Here is a 20,491-nt window from a genome sequence, read left to right on the forward strand (position 1 = left end):
ACAAAACCAGTTAAAAACATGATTCATGAGGGTATAATTTGATGAATTTGATTTCTTATAGTGGTACTAGCAGACAGGCAGAGCAGAAAGTGTGCTTTCTGTGTTGCCATACGCTCTGCTTTTCCACAGCAAAGCAAAAGATCAAATGCTGTCATCTTTCTTTCTCTGTCATTGTAAATTATTCTGAGGAATCAGCTGCTTGAGATTAAGGAAGGTCAAGCCACAAATGTTCATGGTCCTGAGTATCCTCATCTTTTGTGAGACTTCTCTAGAATCTGTAGAAGCCATATAGTGTGTGTGCCCATAGAGGCTGGCCTCTTCTTAGTGCTGTTCAAAATTGAAATGCCTCTGCACATGGATGGACTTATGGACAGGTTCGATAAGTTCTTAGAGGACCACTTTCCTCTGATAACTTGTCAGCATCTTGTTCCTGCAATTTGTTGGAACATAAGATCAAGAGCTTGTCCCTTAGCTCTGTAAATCAGCAGCTTGAATGTAGATTGAGGTGTTGAACATGCTTTCCTTATTTTGCTCTTTGTTATGCAGTGTTTTCCTAATGCCATGCACATATGGTACAAAGCAGAGATTTACATATTCAGTATTGCTCTCATAGTGTTCCACACTTGAGGACAGATTCCAAAGCCTTTACTCATGGTGAGCAGGTCCCTCCTCCATGAGTAATGCCTTGGAGATGAGGGAAGGTCCTAGTGAAATGAAGTGTTACTTAACACATGGTCAAGCTTTAGAGCCTTTCCCTGTAGTATTAGGGACAAATATTTTCTCTTCCTCTCCTGTACCTCTGGGTTGATGTGATCCCACACAGATCCTGGGTAGGTTTGTGTCGTGTCAGAATAAAGCCAACAGCCAGAAACATGTGGGCAGCAGCCTGGTATCAGAGCCAAATCGGTGGAATTCAACCCAAATTATCACCCACCTCTGTGGATATCTCAGAGATCTGTCAGTCCCTATACATCCAACACTCAACAAGTATTTTTAGTAACTGGACAGAGTAGGTGTCCCATTCTGTGGCCTCAGGGAGAGAGCAGCTCCTGTGTTGACATGGAGGAAAAGCCTCTCTGCTGTTTAAAAATAGCTCCAGTGGTGGTGGATAAAGGCTGTTCACTCCCCAGGGGAAGGAGAAGTGATGTTCTTTATATGTAAATGCCTTAAAAACTGGAGTATGGTGCCTAAGGACTTCCACTTTTGCTTCCTTAATTAAGGGGAGAGCAGCTGTACTGTCAAACTAAAATCATATTTCCATGACACCTCTCTTTCCCCATTCCAGACAATACCAATGGCTGCTGTGGTGTTATACCTTCCCTGAGTCAACAATTGTGTTTGTGTACCAGTATTTAACAGCCCTCAGTGAACTTGAACTCATTTATAAATTGCTCACATACATCACCTCAGCTTATGGCGACATCCTTTACAGCAAAGCTAGGCATTGAGGGGAAAATGGCAGCTTTGGAAAAATAAGGTTCTGGCAGATTGTGGGCTATGGGGCCTGCAGGAGATAGCCAGTGACCTCTGCTCTTCTGGGCCAAGTGTCAGCAGACCAAGTTTCTCAATGTCCTGGCCCTGTCTCCAGCAAAACTGGTGCCTGTTAGCAATGCCAGTGCTATTTGGGTGGGAGGTAGTTATATGTGTTAGGCCCAGATTTATAAAGACATTGCAGTATTTAACTCGTAAACTAAGGAAAATCTCTGTACTGTGTTGACTATGATGTCTAATCTGCCAGCTTTGAGTAGAGTGAATTGGTGAAACATTGGAAGAGAGCTTGCAGAACTTGTTATACTTGTTCTGTGAATAGCACGAGGCTTTCTATTTCCCATACCCTTGTTCCGATGAATTTTACAGGCACTAAAGTAAACAAATGTCTTTCCTAGAGAAATGCTGCTATTTAAAGTACTCAGGCTGGATTTTTGTTTTAAAATGGAAAGAAAGCAAATACATCATTCCACTCTGATTACCAACAGCAGTGAGTTTTTTGTGTGCTTTGGACCTGCCTAGAGGCACATAAGCAACCACTATGCAGCAAACCCCACCTCAGTTCATTGCCCTCCTTCACACTGGGCTCTGAGTGAGTCTGAGTGGGCTCCACACCACAGGCAAAAGGAAGGGTTGAAGCATTTATACCAGTTGAAAATGTGGAGTTTGCTGCTTATGGCCTCTGTTCCCCCACCTTGTCCCATACATACAAACTAGTGGCCTCCCCCAAAGTTTTACTCTTGTTTTAATCCTTCCTAGAAAATGAAGTGTCAGATGTTCATATTAATGTAGTGGTTAACCAGCTTGTGGCAAGATCTCTTTGCTGGACTGGCTTGATTTATACCGCTCTTGTCACCACACCAGTAATTAAGAGTGAACAGAGCAGCAGTGCTAATGCAGTATCTCATCAACTTGGACATCTGTTTCAGGGAAGAAGCTTCACTTAAGAAGTGTGAGTGCAGCTGGTCCCTGAAACAGAAAACACCCCCTTACAGATACCAAGCCAAAATCTTTGTGGAAGGTCAAAATTTTAAGAATATTTCGCATTCCTAAAGCCTTCCCTGGATGTAAAGCCAGTATGTAGTTATTAAGTCCTTATTCTTAGAAATTATTTAGGTATTTGTGCTACTTGTTATCCCCCTTTTACATAGGGAATCCCCCTATGTAAATCGTAAACTCGTTATCCCCCTTTTACATTTGGGCTTACACAAACTTCCAGCTTCTGAAGCTCCAGCTTCTACTTCAGCATCTAATTTTTCAGACCACAAATAGAAAATTACCTCCTTTGGAACAGATTTTTTTCCTTTTTGCACTAGGTCTTCCTGAAAGGCAGTGACAGGCTCCCACTTGTGTTTTTAAGACATTTTCATTGTAATTCTTATTTCCCCTTTCTTCCTTCTGCATACTCAGATAAGACTGGTGTTCATTTATGGTCAGTCTTCTGGTTCTTGAGAAGCTGCAAAAGAAACACAACCTCTTTGTTTTCCTTCCCTGAGGGAAGCTCTTGTGAGCTCGTAGCCAACTCTCCAAAGAAGCCCTCTGACTCTCGTGTGGGCTTGTTCAAGTAGACCTGGCTTCTGTTGTCCTTTATGTTAACTTTGGGATGAGATGCAGAGATAAAAAGAAAGGTCAGGAGCAGATCTGTGAATGACAAACAACAGAATCAAGGAGCACATATGCCTCTGCCATTAGCCATAATGATCCTGGTAACCTTGGACCATACTGATGTCCTGATATATAGTCTCTTTAAACTTGCAAAAAAAAGCCTGCAGAGAGCTGTTCAGACACACTGCAGTGTGCTCCAATTCAAATAAGGTCATGGAGTTGCACTCTCTAAACCTGTTATTATTCCTGAGCTGCTAGAAAGGACATCAAGGACACATTTCAACTCTTTCAAGTCAAACAATCACAACTTCTTGCCAGCTTCTGATTTTTTAGTTTGGAAGCAAGATTCATGCAGTCATTCCATCTCTTCATCCCCATCCCTGTTAACTAATTTTAACTGAATTCCACAGAAGACTGAGGACCTCCTAAGCCTTGTGAAACCAGGTGTTAGGTGAAGAGGACATGCTGCAGCCTCAGCAGCTATCTGTTGTGTCACCATCAGCCAATGTGACCAATTACCATGGAGATGTATCTCCATAGCGGCTGTCTCTAACCCAGCTGGTGTTGGAGGGCACAGTAGGTACTGCAGATGACAAGCAACAGAGGAAGAAAGCAAAATCATTTGTAGAAAAACAGTCTTCAGTAGTTCCACTGCTGGGAGGCCCAGGCATTTGTTGCCTGCTCCATACAGAAGGAGCATTTCTGTATGCTGCAACCATATAGAAAACAGGCAAGATTTTAAACAACTCACCCATTTGCAGACTTATTAAGTCCCATAAGACCCTTTTCTCAAATTAATAGATTGGGCAAGACACATAATGAAAAAACAGTCACACAAATAAGCCAGAAAAGCCAAAGTATTGGTTTGCATGAGCAAGTGCTGGCTGGATAAGCAAGCGCTAGGCAATGTAGCATGAACACATGAAGGAAGAACATTATTGAAGTTTAAATTGATAAAACCTTGAGGAAGCTTGAGTCATTGGTGATAAATTTCTATCTTCAGAGGAAATTAGGCTTAAAGGAAAAGGATCTGGTTTGAAATATATTTAAAGTATCAAATTGCATGTATTTATGCCGAAGTTGCTTTCCCACTCCCACAGACTGGGAATAGAAACTGTGGTCCATGCTTGCCTCTTTGAAAACTGCAGCATCAGTTGTTTTGCAGTCAAATAAGCAGTGAGGTCAGGAAGGAAGCAGGTCTGGAAAAGCTACTGCTCTTGCACTGGGTCTCATTTTTTAAATGAATTGGGTCTGTAGTTCTGCAGAAGTGGCTGGGAAAGGAAGTTATGCATGAAATCAAATGATGAGGAGCTTGTAGTTTAGGGAGCTGCTTATAAAGACAGGATGATGGAGAACGTGAAGTAACCTATCCAATCTGACCCATTTTAGAAAAAAAAATTGGCAGGAGACAGTTCTCTTCATCCTCATATATCCCTGGGCTGTTTTACGGTATGCTTTCTATTACACCAGGATATTATGTTCTTACCAGCAGTGCAGGATATCACACACTGGTAGCTGAGGGTCTGATGGAGGTGGGAGTGTGCACATGGAATTGATTAGAGGTTCACATCCTCTTGCCATCAAGTCACATGAGGATTTTAAGGACTAACTCTGAGTTTGGAGAAGCGAAAGCTACAGAGACAGCTATATCTTAATTACCTCTGGAAGACTTAATTCAAAAAATTGTTCATCTGTCTGAACAGAAAGGGAGTACTGCCATCAAAGCTGCTGGGAGCTCAAGAAGTAAATAACAGAGAGCTGAGATCAAATAGATATCCTGCGGTGTGTTGGGGACCATGCTGTAAATAAGAAGGAAGGAAAAGCTCAGAGCATTCAGGTGGCCTCTCACAACTCTTTTTTGTAGCCATGTTTTAGATGTTTTGACAGCATCTAAAATGTGATGTCAGCTCTTGATTATCTGGTTTGTACAGGACTAACTAACTTTGTTCTAATTGAGTAGTAGCACTTGATTTCTGTGGATGCAGTGGCCAGCCCTGGTTCCCACCCTGCCTTCCTGCTGGTATGTATCACTGGAATGGCTCCCTGAAGAGTTGCCTGGCTGTTTTTAACCTATTCTTTTCATTACAAGTCCTATGAATGTTTTGTTTTACTCCTGGGTTTACTTCACCGTTGTTCATCTTGATTGCTGGGTAATGGGAAGTGCTCGGCATTCTTGTCCCATTGCCGTTTTCATATTGAGTGGTTTTCTAGGTAACTTGTGAAAGACTGGGTTTGTTTATGTTCTGGGTTTGGGGTCAGCCCAGTTTGGAAACCTCAAAGATTGATGTTCTAGGTCTGGTCTTGCTTTCTAAAGATTAAAACTTCTTTAGGAACTAAAATATTTTATTGTTTCTCCTTTTTCTAGAAACGGCAGATTGTGGGCAAGCGTTTGTAAAAGCATTTTGGTATGGATCGAGAGTGCGCTTCTGAGGCTGATCCTCCTCATGCCATGGTCTTTGGGTGCATAACCTGTGTTCCTTCCAAAAGAAGCTGAGCTGAAAGATGTGCTCCAGGGGCATGTGTAGCATACCCCAATGAGTAGTGGACATTCAGTCCACAGGATCACAAAAGGCAGTCTGAACTAAAATGCTCAGAAACACATGCAGTGATGATGGCAGGGCCTGTGTTGCAGCTATTTTACTTCACAAATCCAATCCTCCAACAGCAAGTGACTTACCCAAATCTCAGTCTTCAATATTGTACCTTGTTATGTTGGCCAAATTGCCTTAAGGCCTTCCCCAGGGGCATTTATTTTGGCTCCTTCTCATCAGAAAAGAAAGATGCCATTGCTGGAAAGTTGGGAGTTTTATGACATCTCTGATTGCCAGAACCTGCTTTTCTGCTCAGTCACATTTGTTGATGGTCTCCAATATGCTGCAGAAAACCTTCACCAGAGAAAGATTTTGAAAGTTAAAAGTATGATAAAGAAAAACATCAGCTGGTTACCTGTTCATGTGCTATGGGATTTGTTTCAGTGCAGTTGCAGTATCTCTGGGATTTAGCTTACATTAATCATATTTAATTGACCAGTCTTTGCCACATATATCTTTATTATTTAGCTATGCTGAATAAAACATGACAGATTTTTTCTAAAGCATTATGACTTATTTGGCTTTAAATAAAAATGACCATCTACTCTGTAGTTAAAACCCTTGGGGGACAAACCCTTCAGGCACATGACAGAAAAATGCTTTTCCCATTCTCTTCAGTGACAGTTTTGCTATTGGGCTTAGTTTTCCTGTGGAAAAAATGCAAGGTAATGATTTCAGTGGCCAGTGATGATTTGTGAGGTCACAGGGAAGGAAAACAAGAAATTGTCTATAAACATTAGGGTCCTTACTGTGCAACAGGGCTGGGAGAAGAGAACTGATTATCATCTCTGCTTTTTTTGTCTAATAAGGAAAATTCACCAAGATACTCCAGTTATTGGATCTGTGCGCACTGAGATGAGTAAGAAACAGAACTGCTGACTTTGAAATATTGGGAAATAGCTATGGCCATGTTCATGTTGGTCAGTTGTTCAGGGAGTGTTCCCTGCACATTGTGCTAGATTATCTGCACTATTCATTTACACAAACAGTCTCAGGGTAGAGTGGCTAGTAGTCTTCACATACAGTTTGAGAGGTAGCAGAGGCCAAGGAGTGCTCTTGATAGTTTGGATGCAACCACATCAGTCTGTAGGCTGAGACTTTAACATATTCATGGACACAAGCTACTCTATGGCAATCCATTTCATACTGGAAAATGACCTTGTGTAGTTCCTTGTATAGTCAGCCTCTGTGTATATTTGTTTTAATTTGAGTAATATTTAGAAATTCATGTAGAAAAGTTAATGAAGGTATAGGCACCTCCACAGTACAAAAAAAAATGAGTGTATAAAAGAGAAGGCTGACTTATTTTACATTTGCTAGCCTGTTGCCGTAGTTTTTCATAAGAGCCACAGTGTTGCAATGTCTTATCGTTCCTGTCAGTGTCTGCTTTGGATGAAAACAGCAGGAGATGGCTAAATCTGAAGAAACCCCCGTTAGCCACACCCGTGATGCAACTCACATTCTTTGTGCCTTTACTCAGGGCTACCAGCTTTCCTCACTCTCTCTGTGTTATAGATTTCTCAGCACTACACTCTCTAAGGAGACTATATTTTGAGCAACCACTTGCAGTATTTGCACATGGTATTGAACTTAGTGTGGGAGCTGGGAAGGGGTAGATCAAAACCAGGGAAGGGAAGGGAAGGTGCAGGATAAACACAACCAGCCCCAACCAACCATCATACCTGAGCTTGGCTTCATGGTACTTTTACTCTTCCTGAGGCAAAGTTCATGGCATGGGCTTGTGCCTAGTTTTCCCTTTGTCACTGTGAATAGACGTGGGCAGTGACAGGCTATGCAGTGGGTTGGGAATTAGGTGAGCAAGGGCATAAAGTGCAGAACAGACAGTGAGAGTAATGCAATTAGCAGTATAAGTGTTCATAATCAGACACCCAGCACTAGTACTCACCCATCGTGAATAACTAACTATACAGTGTGATCTGATAATATCACCATGCACCAGCACAGGCTGGGGGTTGACCTGCTGGAAAGCAGCTCTGCAATAAGGCCCTGGGGATCCTGGTGGACAACAAGCTGCCCACAAGCCATGTCCGTGAGAGGGGACTATATGAATATATGTACATATCTGAAGGGAGGGTGTCAAGAGGATGGATCCAGGCTCTTCTCAGTGGTGCCAAGCAATAGGACAAGAGGCAATGGGCAGAAAGTCATGCACGGGAAATTCCATCTGAATATGAATAAAACTTTTTTTACATTACTCTGCAGGTGACTGAGCAGATTGCCCAGAACAGGTTGCCCAGAGAAGTGGGGGAGTCTCCCTCACTGGAGATATTCAAGAACCAGCTGGATGCAATCCTGTGCCATGTGCTCTAGGATGACTCTGCTTGAGCAGGAGTTTGGACCAGATGACCCACTGTGGTCCCTTCCAACCTGACTCATTCTGTGATTCTGTGTTAGCTCCACTTCTTCTGATATCTCATTTATTGACAGCACCTTCAAACTGTATTTTCTGCAATCACACAGAGTTGTATGATTTCTGGTTGAATGAAGGAATATATATAGCATAGTAATATCAGTGTGAGTCACCTCAGCAAAGTACAGAAATAAGGCAGAAGCTTGTTTTTATGTAGGAAACTTGTAAGTTTAGTAACAAAGATTTTGTGTATAATGTACCCATCACATCACAGTATGAATTCTTATGCCCTCACCCTTCCAGACTGTAAAACTTGCTGAGGTGTGAACAAAGCAAGAAATAACTAGTTCAGGGACTTGTTAAAATTTGTGAAAAACCACAGTATTCTCTCCATGAAGTTACAAACACCAAAATGACAGATGCTTTTAGGCAGGAAGTGTATTCTACCCTTTGAAATTATCTCCTAGATGTCAATGGAGATGCCACATTCCCCAGGAGCTCAGCAGAGATTTTGTGAGAGGGCAAAGAATAACTGCACAATAAGTAAATCTGTATACTTTTTTCCATATGGTGTAATTATTCCTATGAAACCCTGATAACCTTGTTCAGTTTATCTTATCAATTGCAGTGTTTATCTTCAATACTGAGAGAATTTGCCATACCCTTTTTTTTCTCTTGTAAGTACTTTAGATGTTAATCAAAATGCTCAGAACAGTGGAGTTTTTTTCCTGCTTTATACCAGACAAAAATTGGGGGTCTTTTCAAAGAGAAGACATAATTCAGAAAATGGACAGCTCACACTTTTTCCCACGCAATGGCTGCAATAAATCTTTGGGTACTAAAAACCACTACAGCCACACAGGTTTTATTTTTAAATTTACTTTTTCTTGCCTACTTTCATTGGTGTAAAATCTGATGCTGTGAATCCTAACAGAGTTCAAATAATTTTAAAAATCTGTTCCTGATTTAAGAGAATTTTCCCTGAAAAATGCCACATTGAACTTGGTGACTGAGATGATAGATAGAACACAGATATAAAAAAAGTAAAGGTCAGGTAGCAACCCTCCTGAGATAACACCGTGGTCACGTGTTGAAATACTAACTGTGCAATTTATTATAATACAGGTTTAATGTCAACACCCCAATGTGTTTGTGAGTTTGTTGTCCTTTCTAAGTGCTGTTATACAAACAACCAACCAACCAAAGTGCCAGATTCTGCACCTGGGATGGGGCAACCCTGGATGTATGGACAAGCTGGGGAATGAGATGCTGGAAAGCAGTGCCATGGAAAGGCACTTGGGGTCCTGGTGGATGACAAGTTGAACATGAGTCAGCAGTGCCCTGGCAGCCAGGAGGGCCAACTGTGTCCTGGAGGGCATCTGGCACAGCATCACCAGCTGGACAAGGGAAAGGATTGTCCTGCTCTGCTCTGCACTGGGGCAGCCTCACCTTGAGCGCTGGGGGCAGCTCTAGGTGCCACTGTGTAGGAAGGATACAAAGCTACTAGAGTGCATCCAAAAGAGGGCAACCAAGATGGTGAAGGGCCTTGAGAGGAAGTCATATGAGGAGCAGCTGAAGCCATTTGGTCTGTTCAGCCTGGAGAAGACTGAGGGGAGATCTCATTGCAGTCTATAACTTCCTCATGTGGGGAAGGGGAGGGGGAGACACTGATATTTTCTTTGTGGTAACCAGTGACAGGACCTGAGGAAATGGCCTGAAGTTGTGTCAGGGGAGGTTTAGGCTGGATATTAGAAAAAGGTTCTTCCCACAGAGGCTGGTCAGGCACTGGAACAGGCTCCCCCAGGAAAGTGGTCACAGTCCCAAGCCTGACAGAGTTCAAGAAGCTTTTGGACAATGCCCTCAAGTACATGGTGTGATTCTTGGGGTGTCCTGTGTGAGGCCAGGAGTTGGATTCAATGATCCTCATGAGTCCCTTCCAGCTCAGCATATTCTGGGATTCTATGATTCTGTAAACAATGTTAAGAGAAGAGAGACAGATAGATAATCTGAGTGTGTTAAAATGCATCCATTTTCATCAGGGACACTCTGTAGAAGCAGCATGATCCAAAGAGGTTTAAATAGAATGTTTAGAATAAACAGCTCTTGAGTGATAACCCTAGCTCTGCCACTAAGGCTCTGCCCAAGGCAAATTATTTTACATCTATAAAATCGAAATGATAGCTACTAACCTGCTTTACAGGAGATTTGCAAAGATAAATTAGTTAATGTTTGTGCAATATTTTCAACCTGCAAAGGGCCATAAACCTCCATGAATTATTATCTCAGCCCTTGCTTTAAAACCTGAGTGAGGAGTCATAGAATACAAACTGCAATGCAAAATATAATGTCAACAATCTCAAACACCATGCAAAATCTGAGCAAACCGGATTGTAAAACCCCACTAATTAATTTCTATTTAATTCCTTCTCTTCCAGTAAAAGGCCTGCCCTTTAAAATCACTTTTGCAACACACACAGAAGAGCTGCATTGCCACTGAGGAATAGTTGCTGATGATTTTTTTTTGAGGGGCAAATGCTGACCCACTCTTAGTGGATAATGAAAAGCAACACTTTTTTCTTTCATGTAAGGAAAGGATCCAGCAGCAGGGATTTTTTTACTCTTGAGAGGATTTTGAAACTCTATTCTGTTTAGAGGAATTGTGGAAGAGATAGGAGAATTAATCCTGCTTTTTCTACTGATAGGGAAATCAGTTATTCATCCTCTTACAGCTTCTTCTCTCCACGTGTGGCAATGTAATCATCTCAGTGGTGCAGGCAAGTGGTAGTACGCAAATACAGCCAAGTTCTGCAATCCAGAAGTATCCTTATGTGAAAGAACTACCAGGTTAAATGATCTTCACTTCATAGGTCAGCGTGTTTATGCTTAATATGGAAGAATAAGATATATATATATACATACTATAAAGCAAGCAAATAAAAAAAAAGCTGAGAACACATGTTGCATTTAGTATTTTCACTACTAACTATCAATTTAAAAATTGGTGGTCAAAAGGTTTGCCTTTGTTCCATGACCTTTGATCCATGTACACATGTAGCCAGTAATTTGCAACATGAATATTGCATGCCCCTGGTAAAATTAATGCTCGCTTCAAAGGAGTTATACCAAAGGCAGTCACTGGGTATGTGACCGGCTGTTTAGGGAAAATGTCAAGTTTGAATTCAAACCATTTCAGAAATTGCTCAGTTGTGTAAAAAAGTTCTGAAATTCCTGCCTGTGATAAGCTTCTCAAACTTCAGTCTTAGAGTTCCTTTACATGTCTCGTGACCTTGGCAAGCAGAGCACAATGCCACAAAAGTAACACATTTGTGCTCACAAAGGTGGGAGGATGGAATTTATAGCAGCTTGCTGTGCAGCCCCTTCAGCAGTACTGCACTGCCAGCAGCAGATGAGTGTCTCTTGTAGTGCATATCTGCAGTGTGGGAAAAAAATTTAAAGGGGAATTTGCCTAGTCTCCCCTTGCTCACCATGTCAGCAATGAAGGAGATTAGTTAGGATTGAATACTTGAATTTATATGCATTTATGTAAGAGCAGTACGTGATGGAGGGGTGAAACATGTATGATATGTTCCTGCTCAGTATAGCAGGTAGAATCACAAAAATTCTGCAAAGCAAGTATTTGTTCTTTAGCATGCCAGGACACGATTTGGACCAGTTTCTCCACTGAATTAATATGCAAAAGATGTTTTCTTTTTTTTCCTATGTTCAGTTTGGTTTTCATTTGTCACTTTGAAACCTTTCTTCAAGATTTTGAAAACTCTATTTCCTTCTACAGTGGTAGCTTGATACCCAATGTGCATGTCTAGAGGCACATTTTTATTTAGTATTTACATACAAAACTGATTTGAACTTCATTTCTTGGTTGTCCTAATCACATTTCCTTTATCATAATGCAAGCTATAATCATTAGTGTGTGCTGAGGATGCTTTGCAAATATTCCCTCCCTAGATGCTGATCTCTTTTTTCTAGGTTTCTTTCACTTTTAAAGATCCTCCTATTTGTCTAAATAAATGAAAATGAACCATGTACGCAGAGTGTTTATGAAGTTGCACTGTGTGAGAATCTTTGAAGCAAATTTGTACTAATATTGTATTGTAAGCTCAGGTTCTGTCCTCAGTTACAGCCATGAAATCAAGAATATGAGTTATTAATGTCTGAGTTTACTTCAAAGTACATCTTTCACATTATTTACAAAATATAATTGAACCAGAATGTCAGCTACAGCATACGAAAGCCATCCTGTAACACAATTCAGCTTAATAAATGATTACAGGCGTGTGGGATGATACATGGTTAAAGGCATGTGGTCAGGCACTGGGCTTTGTTCTCGGATGAGTAAATGCGATGGTCGTTTCCTTTGCCTAGTGAGGACAGTAACTAGTTAAACTATCAGAAGAAAGATTTTAGGGAGGAAGTTGACTGGTAGGAGAGGGGTAAGTATCTCTCAGAGTAATATGCATAACAGAGGAAAGTCAAGGTACACTCAGTGGATATTTTGCAATTCATTGTGTTCCAATGCCCTGTGAGATACACAGGCAATTAGCACGGAATTTCCCAAACCTCATGTCATTATTGACTTTAGTTCTGGAGTTCCCACTTAATCATAACAGTTTTAAGCCTTCATATCCTATAGACTGTGTAACCCGAGTCTTCACCCGAGCTTTATGAAGAAATTACCACCAGCGCTCAGCAAGTTTGAGTGTTGAATCATGATTTACTCGGAGAAACCCCAGCCCAGACAAGTGGCACTTCTGTGTCCTATTTACATACCTGAGTGACAAGACACTGCTTCCTCCCACTTTCCAGAGAAACAGCCTGTTAAAAAAACGTAAGAATATTTTAATGAAGAGTGAATAACTTGGATTTTCTTCTTGGGAGAAAGGAACACGCACTCTTTTGCTTAATGTCTGTGGATGGACTCGGAGCACCTCAGGAACACTTGTGTTACTTTGTGTGTATTAAGTAACTTGCTACGCGGAGTAAGGAGCATTTTCCCACTGCTGGCAGCAGAGGAGTGAAGCGGTACGATCAGATTCGCACCCTGTTATCCGTGTGCTAAACCTGCATAAAACCAGAGCGGTTTCATTTCACGCAGACTCTTGGCATTACAAGTATTGGGAATAAAATGAACACGACGAGAGCAGCACTATTCGCTGAGGCCGAGTGGGCTCTGCTGATTTTGGGCAGCAGAAACGAGGCCGGAGCCCTGGAGCTGTGCCCCTGGGGAGTGGATTGAACCTCCGGAGCGGCTTCGCTGCTCCCCAGTAAAACGCCTCAGTTCTCCCTTGCCGGCAGTCCTCTCCCTGGCGCTGCCACGGGACAGCTCTCCCTGTGGAACGGGACGGGACGGGACAACGCTTCTGCTGCAACTCCCCCTGGGACACCCGCGCTCCCGGGCGGGGACACGCGGGAAGGCAGAAGCTGCGTTAGAGCCAAGCCGCTTTCTTGCTAGCAGCGGCGCGAATGCATACTCATGCCTTTGGCAGCTGCCGGGCAGAAACTGCCGGGAAGTAGAAAAGCCCCAGACACACACCCTTCCGAGCAAGGAGGGACGGCTGAACTATCTCATCCCCGCTCCCACCTCCTATCATCCTGTATTCCGGGACAGGTGGGGGGCCCGCCCCTTCTCCACCTGGGCGGGGAAGGCGCTGCCGGTTTCTCCTCCCCTCTCCTCCTTGCTCCCTCCCATCCTCCTCCTCCTTGGCGTCCCCAGAGGGAGCCCCTGCGCTCCGCGACCGAGTGGAGAGCGTAGCCGGGCGCACCCCGTCCCACAGCCGGCTCCAGCCGCTCCGCAAGCCCCTGCGCACCCGCCGCCGCCTGCAGCAGGAGGAGCAGAGGTGGGGGGAGGAGGAGGAGGAGGAGGAAGGCAGCAGCCCGCCCGCAGCGGGGCACGCACGTGTGCGCGCAGACCTCGACGGCCGCTCTCCAGCATGCTGCTCGGAGCCGCGCAGGGCAGAGCGCCGGAGAGGAGCTGATCGCTGCCGCGGGAGACGAGCAGAGCAGGAGCGGCACCGCGGAATCATCCGTGCGCCTGTCCCGTCCGACCCCCGACCCACTCCGCCGAGGGAGCGGCGGTCCCGCAGCATGGGCGGCCGCAGCCCCCTCGCTGCTGCCGGGCCCCGCGGCGCCGCTGTCCTGGTGCTGCTGCTGGGGCGCCTCGCTCTCTGCCTCGCCGTGGAGGGAAAGAAAGGTAGGGGGGCGCGGGGGGCCAGGGCGCCGGGATCCCGTCGCCCTTCACCGGCTGCGTCCCGGGGGACCAGGGAGCCGGGGCTGCGGGCGGCTGCCTGCTGTAGCCTCCCTGGGGAGCGGCGGAGGGAAAGTCCCAACTACTTATTTCCCTAAGAAAAAAAATAAAATAAACCAAACCAAAAATCCCACCCCAAAAACAGAGAGAGAGAAGAAACGGGGAGAAAACCAAACCTATAGCAGCGATCACGCAGCCCTGACTTCCTGATTCTTGGCTTATTTTCTTTTGTGGGGGTGGAGGAAATAAAAGGGAATAAGCCTTGGCACATCTCATTGGTTGTGCTTCTTTAGTGTTTCTTTTTTCCTTCTTCCCCTCTTCCCACGTTGCCCAGTCGCTCCCCGGAGCGCGCTCCCCCAGCCCAGCACAGCCGCTCCCGGCTCCCCTGCACCGAGGCGGCCGGGAAAAGCCGCGGGGTTCCCGAGCAAGCACCGCTCCGGTAACCCGCCGTCGCTGTGACCCGGACACCTCCGCTTGTCCTGTTCAAAGATAGCCACAGTAATAATACTCAGGCGTACACACCTGGGGAGGGGTGACTGAAAAGAGGGGAAACTTCATGTGTGTTCTGGTTCCCCAGTTGTCAGAAAGGAACGATTTATTCGTGCCCGACCCGGCTCGAAGGAGCCCCCGTGCCGTCCCGTCCGGACCCTGCCGGCGCTGCCAGCCCCGGCGGTGCGTGGGAACAGCGCGGCGGGGCTGCCTGTGGGGCCGGGGCGTGGGGCTGCCGCCGGTGCTCGGCTTTCCCTTCTTTATTGGAGAAACTGTCTCAGAGGGTTTCAAGACGTTTCTGGCCGGTCAGACCCGTCGCTTTTTCTCTGTGTGTGGTGTTCTCTTTTGTGAGTTTGGAGAGCAGGCCCCGGCTGCTGTTCCAGCCGGAGAGCAGTCCTCTTTATCTTGGAAATCTGCCAGCCAGAGGAAAAATGCAGATTTGAGTGGTTTGGTTTTTCTTCTTTTCCTTTCATTCTTTTTAAAGAAAAAGCGGGAGAACTATTGCTTTTTAAAAGGACTGATTGCATGGCTTAGAGCAACTGAGTTAGTCTTTCGTGACTGTGGACTGTAAAGCCGCCCTGAAAGTGAGGAACACCCCATCCAAAAGAACTAGTTGCACAACCTTTAAAAAGCGGAAAGGTTCTCTTGTTCCAGAAATCAAGTTCATACCTGCTGTTGATGTAACATGGGCAGTTTTTCTTTCCCGGTTTTCTTTTTATTTATTTATTTTCCCTCACCCTTTGAAGCTGATGAGAAGTAAAGTGCCTCCATCTGCTCTGCCTGTGTTAGAAGTTTTTTGAGATGCAGTCGCAGATGCACATGCCCTGCATGTAAAGAGTGAGGAGAAATACCTTGTTTATAATGTTTAATTCTGTATGTCTTAAACGTAGGAGGTTGCCAGTTTTTTGATGCTTTTTAAATAATCAACAGCTATGTGATAAATCCAATAGAGATTATTCTTGAGATGTGTCAGCAGGTAACTGTTCCTCTAGTAAGAGCTGGAGGCTCAGTAGGCTCAGTGGTAGAGGTGAAGGCAGAAGGATTTCTTCAGAAAGCATTAATCAATTGGATTTTATTATTTTTTCCCCACACTTGAAGATAAGCAAGAAAATTACTCAGAGGTACAAAATGAAGCAGCATTTGAGAATTGAGAGATGTAATTTGAAGCAACAGGTCCAACAGGTATGAGAGGATCAGTGTATTCTGGGGACTGACTCCTTAGTCAAGTGATAGGACCTAGCATCAGAATTCAGAGAAATGGTGAAAGTTAACGTGCTGTCATAATTATATGCAACACTTCTGAGTTTTAAGACCAAGTTCTGTGGACTTTTAGAAGTTCAAATTGCATGTGGAATTACACTTTTTAAAATTTCAACCTGGTTTGCTCTATTACCAAAAGACAATGTCTCAAAAAAAAAGCATCTGGGCAAATGGGTTTTTTTAGGTGAACATCAAAATCAGCCTATAAAATCAGATCAAGTTAATATTTGAATGGAAATTTAAATACAATTGTGTTTTGTCCTAAGATTTTAGTTAGTTTTCTTGAATGTGGATGAGAGAAAATTGGTTTAGTTATAACATTGTGATCATTAAGGTACAAAAAAAAGTATCATTGAGCATATTCCATAACCAAACAGCATGGCTCAAAATTGAACACTCACCACAGTGATCAATTCCAGCGTCTATCTACCTGCTCTGATGTTGACCCACATTAACCACAGTGGAACTAATCCGGATTTCCACTAATGTGGCCTGCTTGGTGGTACCCAAGATAAATACCGGTGATAGCTGGCATGCCGCTTACACTGGATGCCTTTGACCCATGTCCTTTTTGTGTGCCAGTGCTCGGCGTCCGTGCTGCAGTTCAGCAAATAGCTTTCTGTTGCTATATATTAGTTTTATATCTCTAGTTCTGATCTGTAGCTGCAGCCGTTGTGGGATGGGAGTGTGCTGCTCCATGTCGGCAGCGTGCACACAGGCATGCTGGGCAGCTCGGGAGCTGCCGGAGTGGACTGTGGTAGCTTTCTGTACCTGGAGTCTTATGCAAAGGACTGAGTTCTTTGAGGATAGCGGAGTATTCGTGTTCATGTGAAATGAAAATCCTTTGTCTAATATCCTGTGCAGTGTTTACATGTGGGCTGTGTGTGTACTTATACTGAGTATTGCTGCCCTTTACGTTGTCCTGTAGTTTCTGCACTGAGTATTATTCCGTGCTTAATTGTGGCAGATGTGTACAAGTAGACTAGTCTTTGTGGATTGTGCAGAGTTTAATCCAGTTACATGCAAGCATCCAGTGCCTTTTGCTGTGTAACCTGGCCACTGCTCTGTGGAGCAGAGATCTGGCAGGAGAAGCCTGTGAGCTGTGCGTGCTGTGGGAGCGAGCATGGGGGTCTCCCAGGAGCAGGGGGCTGCTCACACATCCACAGCTTGGCTGAGGAATCGTGTTCTCTCTACCTGGTACCAGTTGAGGGATGTCTCATACTCCTGTTACAATCCTGGGAAAGCTGGTACACTGTTCTCTCATTCCTGTATTTGTATTACCACAGACACAAGTGGAATTTTCTATGGGGACAGGAGCTTATATGTTTGTGTAGGTATTTATTATGTGAGGTCTTGTCTGTGCAACCATATATTATTTTTTATTCTCCTTGGTAAATGACCAAACTTTTTTGGATTTGGAAGCTAAAATCAATCTGTGCAGTCTTGATGGTAAATACAAGTTAGAGAAATGGCAACTTAGGTACTGATATGGCCCACTTTGGTGAGATAATAGAAATAAATAAATAGTAAATGTAGAGCTGCTTTTACTTCAGTACCTCAGTGTGTGAATGATTAAGAACGAAACCCAGATCCCATCATTAAGAGAAGATAAAATGCTAGCAGTCATCTCCTGAATTCAGGCAACCTGCAAAATAGAGTGACTATGTGAAAAATTTTACAAGAGCAAAGTGCATGTGTGTGATGAGCAAACTAGATGCTGAAATGATAGTAAATACAAATGCACTATTTCTTGCATCAAGAGTATATTAAGAGGTTTGCAGATAAATAGGAAATCAAGATCAATGCCCTGGAGACTTTACAATCAGAGTAGTCCGTTGTAATTTATTTGTTAATTTATAAAGAGAGACTTTTGGGGAGTGTCGCACAATGCCATTATGGTCCTCAGGGCTGACTTTTGCATTTAGGTATCCATGTATCACTGAAATCACTGGGATATGCTAGCTTTAGCAGCAAGATAGCTGACTAGCCAAACCTGTTCTTTCAGAAGGTGTCCTTATCTTCCTTGAGCACAAACTGCCTTTGCTTAATAGCTCTTCAGAAACAAGCCTAGTGGAAGGTTTACTTCATTTTAGGGAGGATGACAGTACCTTCATGGAATGGTTCTGCATAGAAAGTTGATGTTGCTACAAGCTCCTGCTCTAGTACAGGTTTCAGTAGTGTGTGTGCATCAGAGAGTACAGTCACACTGTGTATATGAGTGGATTATCTCAGAAAGAACTGGTACTCAAAATTGGTGTCAGCATGATATAAGCACCAGCATTTATGGGTACAAGAACTTGTGTTAAATGTCATGTTAGATTTGGATCTCTGTTGCAAAAGGGTTTGTGTAACACAAATTTAACTTGTAGAACTTTATTTGAGGGAGCTAGAACTGGCTGTACTCCCAAAAGCATCTTCTGGCTGGTCTATATTAGGAATGCTTCATGGGGTGACCTGGCTAACAAACCTTTACAAATCTAGACTAGTCAAAACGAGGGTGAAGTCTAATTCTGTAAAAAGATTACTTGCTAGATAGAATAATTGTCATTTTGGAAATGTGTGAATTGCATTGGGCATCTTCTAATTGCGTTTATAATTTCTCAAACCCCCATTCTGTTGTACTGCTCTCCATGAGCATCTACTAGCAGAAAATGAACTTCTGTCCGTCAGGGCACATCTGGCACAGGAATCACATTCAACTTGGCTGGGAAATTGCTAGTTTTATCAGAAAGAGAAAGTTACTAGGAAATGCAGCAGAGCTTTTATTTGCTTCTCAGCGGAAGGCTCATTCTCACTTTTTGATTCCTGCATTTGCTTTGTGGCAGTTGTAGGAGGTGTGTAACCTGCAATGAACACTAAAGCAGCAGTTTATGCAGCGACAGGGACAGTCGCCTGTCTTGCACTCGCCTCAAGGTTGGGTTGAGCAGCACATCTTGCTGCAACCCAGTTGCCTCCCTCGGTCCTGAGCAGTGCTTCACCCAGCCCCTGTGACAGGGGCCATGGCCAGGAGCCGTGGGATGCTGAGTTCTGTGGCAGGGGAGCAGGGATAATGACGAGGGGGCCCTCACCACTGGGATGCACCCTTCAAGCAAGGCATGCAATGCCACATGCCTCTGGTGATGAGGGTGGTATAAGAGCTGTGTTGGATGTGATTCCTCAGAAATCGTCCATTCCTGAGGACCATTGCTGTTCATATCTTTTGGCTTTAGGGAGCTCATGAAATGCATGAGGACATGGCGAGCCCACACTAGGGGTTTATCAGCATTGTGTAGGTGTTGGTAGAAAGTGTTCAGGTGAACTATGTTTTTCCAGGGATTAATGGTACACAATGTGGAAATCCACTGCTTGATGTTTTGTGTGGACTTTGACAGTCCTTGTTTAGCTTAATACAGTACACACTGATCTTGTTAAGTACATATGGATTTGACCTTGTCCTGTGCCCCGTCTTCCAGGAACACTGTTAGTAGGTACAGTATGAGACCTAATGGTGGTGTTTCAGTCCATTCTGGTTATGTTACTTTTTGACTTCCAACTATGGCAAAGAGAATTGTAAGGCTTCCTTTTGATGGCCGAATTATGCTGACCTAACAGTGTTGAGTAATAGTGTATTTCTTTTTGTGTTTCAGAAATAGTTACAAAACATTTTGCATTAGTATGTGCAGAAGAAGTCATTCTTAAAGGGAATGTGGAAAAAAATATGTATTCCTCTGTGCAAAGAATTTGGACCACAATAAATGTCTATTTCTGCTGTAGCAAGAGGGTAATTTATTAGGAACTGCAACATGACTTTGTAGTTTGTCTCATAGGGAGAATGTGTAGGTGTGAGTCTTGTGCTCTCTATGCTTAATGATATTGAGGGTTGCTCAAATGAAGAAATGTGAGAAACCTACCTGTAAGATTGTGTGTTTAAACAGGAAATCTTTCTGATGAACAGAGTGAAACGATGCACCCATGTGGGCTGGCCACTGAGCTAACAAGTGCTACCATGCCACACTGGTTTAAAATTATTTTTTGAAGAACAGAACAGAAGGCATAATTAGGAGGGAGAAATGCTGGATTTATGTATCCCATAAGGATGTGTGAGCTTTCATTTTGAAGCTTCAATGCAAAGTTTTTTTGCCTGTTGACAGATCCGTGCAGGGCAGATGCAGGGATTCTCCTTCTGCCAGAGTGCCTTCTTCTGCCCAGCACATCTGCGTACATGAAAGTAAACATCTACGTGTTCACATGCATGTTCTACTAGCAGAGTGCATTGAATCACGGGTGGCTTTTGTTTGTTTCAGTGGTTGAAGAGTAAAAAAAAAAAAACCTAGAAGAAAAGAATAACTTCCAATCATACTGAAACAAATATGTCAGGGGTGGTTTTAGTGAAGTGAAGAGAAAAAAAAACCCAAAAAAACAACCCAGCAACAAACCACCAAGAAA

General features: G+C 43.7%; 2 protein-coding genes across 4 annotated transcripts in view; one reads left to right on the forward strand and one right to left on the reverse strand.

The window, feature by feature from the left end:
• Positions 1–12,257: 12,257 nt before the first annotated feature.
• LOC146441356 (uncharacterized) lies at positions 12,258–14,159 on the reverse strand. The gene is made up of 3 exons (XM_085051540.1): positions 13,607–14,159; positions 12,844–12,888; positions 12,258–12,434 (listed from the first exon to the last, which is right to left on the reverse strand). Exons 1-3 carry the CDS (start codon positions 14,157–14,159, stop codon positions 12,367–12,369), a joined length of 666 nt encoding a protein of 221 aa, XP_084907666.1. The 3' UTR covers positions 12,258–12,366.
• Positions 13,818–20,491, forward strand: part of EGFR (epidermal growth factor receptor) — a 155,932-nt gene continuing 149,258 nt past the window's right edge. For 2 of the 3 annotated variants that reach the window (XM_085051537.1, XM_085051538.1), the window contains exon 1: positions 14,127–14,263. In XM_085051537.1, coding sequence (XP_084907663.1) covers positions 14,158–14,263 — 106 coding nt within the window. In that variant the 5' untranslated portion in view covers positions 14,127–14,157. Of the gene's footprint in view, positions 13,911–14,126; positions 14,264–20,491 lie in introns of those variants that run through there. The other variant, XM_085051539.1, reaches the window with a different exon arrangement.

Source organism: Lichenostomus cassidix, chromosome 2 (assembly GCF_008360975.1).
Source record: "Lichenostomus cassidix isolate B80296 chromosome 2, HeHo_3.0, whole genome shotgun sequence".
NCBI classification, from domain to species: Eukaryota; Metazoa; Chordata; class Aves; order Passeriformes; family Meliphagidae; genus Lichenostomus; species Lichenostomus cassidix.